At 47.9% G+C, this 2,017-nt stretch overlaps 1 protein-coding gene across 1 annotated transcript in view; it reads left to right on the top strand.

Moving 5' to 3' along the window:
* The window catches only part of Ppp1cc (protein phosphatase 1 catalytic subunit gamma), a 17,190-nt gene that overhangs the window by 10,611 nt on the left and 4,562 nt on the right, over nt 1-2,017 (top strand). The window contains exons 2-3 of the mRNA XM_005344460.2: nt 219-350; nt 1,032-1,262. Coding sequence (XP_005344517.1) covers nt 219-350; nt 1,032-1,262 — 363 coding nt within the window. The remainder of the gene's footprint in view (nt 1-218; nt 351-1,031; nt 1,263-2,017) is intronic.

Genomic DNA, 2,017 nt, shown 5'->3' with positions numbered 1-2,017 from the left:
AAGTTTTATTTATTTTTTTTTTATTTATGCATATGGCCCTGTGCGTTTCGAGGGCAGGTGCCAGCCAAGGCTCCACAGATGTGAACTACAGTTGCCTGCCACGGTTGAAGGGACTAGAGCTCCGGTCCTCTGCAAGAACAGTAGGGCTCTTGGCTACTGAGGCCCTAAATTAAACGTTTCTATGTGAAGCTGTGTCCTAATTGCTGTTCTTTCCACAGTGAGGGGGTCCAAGCCAGGCAAGAATGTCCAGCTACAGGAGAACGAAATCCGAGGACTCTGCTTGAAGTCTCGGGAGATCTTCCTCAGTCAGCCTATCCTTCTAGAACTTGAAGCACCACTGAAGATATGTGGTGAGTGTGGGACTAAGTGCCTCGTCCCCCACTCAACTGACCCTCAGTCGGGCACCTTGACGGCCCTTCATGTTAAGTGAAATTGTAGTTGTCGAGAAAGTGTTCCAGCTTTTGAGTTTTAAAGTTGTTCTCTGAAGGACTAAGGGTCCTGCAGCAGGGGTCGGGTGGTGGCCTGGTCTAGTTGGGCTCATTCTGCTGTCGGCAGGTACAGGCCATCCTTTAGAACTGAGCAGTCTGGATGGGATGGGTAAGCCATGTATGTTCAGAGTGAGGTGCCCTGGCTTTGATCTGGCTGCATTTAAAGATTGTGGCTGCGCTAGTGCATGGGCTGCTAGTGTTGTGAGGAGCTAGGCTCACTGGACACTCAGAGGATGGACTGACACAGGACCCTGAAGCTGAGCCCAGGTTTCTCAGTGATCTGCAGTTCACTGCAGCACTAGGCAGGAAACTTGCTGAGACAAGATACTCTACCACAAAATAAATTAATTAGTTGCATCTGTGGGGGGCTCTGGACATGGTCTGTTGGACTAAATATGCTACAGGGTTGGGAATTAGTGTTGCCTGTGAACTTGTTAGAGGCCATTGTCATGTGTGATGAACGGTTAAGGGGTGTTTTGCCAGGGTTTTGTCATTGAGCTGAGGGCTGTGCAGATGGCAACACTGAGAAGTTCTCATCTCCAGGTGACATTCACGGGCAGTACTATGATTTGCTCCGACTGTTTGAATACGGTGGCTTCCCGCCAGAAAGCAACTATTTGTTTCTCGGGGACTATGTGGACAGGGGCAAGCAGTCACTGGAGACGATCTGCCTCTTGCTGGCCTACAAAATCAAGTATCCGGAGAACTTTTTCCTTCTCAGAGGGAACCATGAGTGTGCCAGCATCAATAGAATCTACGGATTTTACGATGAATGTAAGTACTTTGTGAGTCTAAGAACAAGGGGCCTGAAGGTACTGTGGTGGCAAAGATGTCACCACTCCCTTGAGCTGGTGAGAATGGAGCTGCCCTTATCCTAGTCTTACGGATTGCTACCTGAATGTGGGTACTGATGGGATTGGATGGAAAGAGCCCACTGTAACACCCTTGGCTTTGTTCCCAGTGCAGCTCTGAGAACCTGTCCAAATGGCTCTGCTTTTCACAATTTTGCTTAGGTCGGTTCTGTTGAGAGCATCTGTTGCTGGCATTACTGTGCTGGGGGCAGTGTGCGGAAGTGGGATCTGGCAGTGAAACGGTTTGTTTTTGAGATGCATGTTATGTTCTTTTAGCACAGCTGTACTGAGGAAAGGGGCATTGACTTTTCTGAAATAATGCTTAGTGGAGAAAGAAATGCTTTAAAAATGACATTTTGTGGGGCGGGAGAGGTGGCTCAGCAGTTAAGAGCACCATCTGCTCCTCCAGAGGATCTGGGTTCAATTCCCAGGATCTACATGGCAACTCACAGCTGTCTGTAACTCTAGTTCCAGTGGATCCAACTCCTCACACAGACATACATGCAGGCAAAACAACAACGCATGTAAAATAAAAATAAATCATTAAACAGCTGTTTTGGTTTTTTTATTTATTTATTATGTATGCAACATTCTGCCTCCATGTATGCCTGCAGGCCAGAAGAGGGCACCAGACCTCATTACAGATGGTTGTGAGCCACCATGTGGTTGCTGGGAATT

The sequence above is a fragment of the Microtus ochrogaster genome, chromosome 2 (assembly GCF_000317375.1).
Source record: "Microtus ochrogaster isolate Prairie Vole_2 chromosome 2, MicOch1.0, whole genome shotgun sequence".
NCBI lineage: Eukaryota > Metazoa > Chordata > Mammalia > Rodentia > Cricetidae > Microtus > Microtus ochrogaster.
Note: the sequence above shows the minus strand (reverse complement) of the source record. Positions and strands in the feature narration are given on the sequence as shown.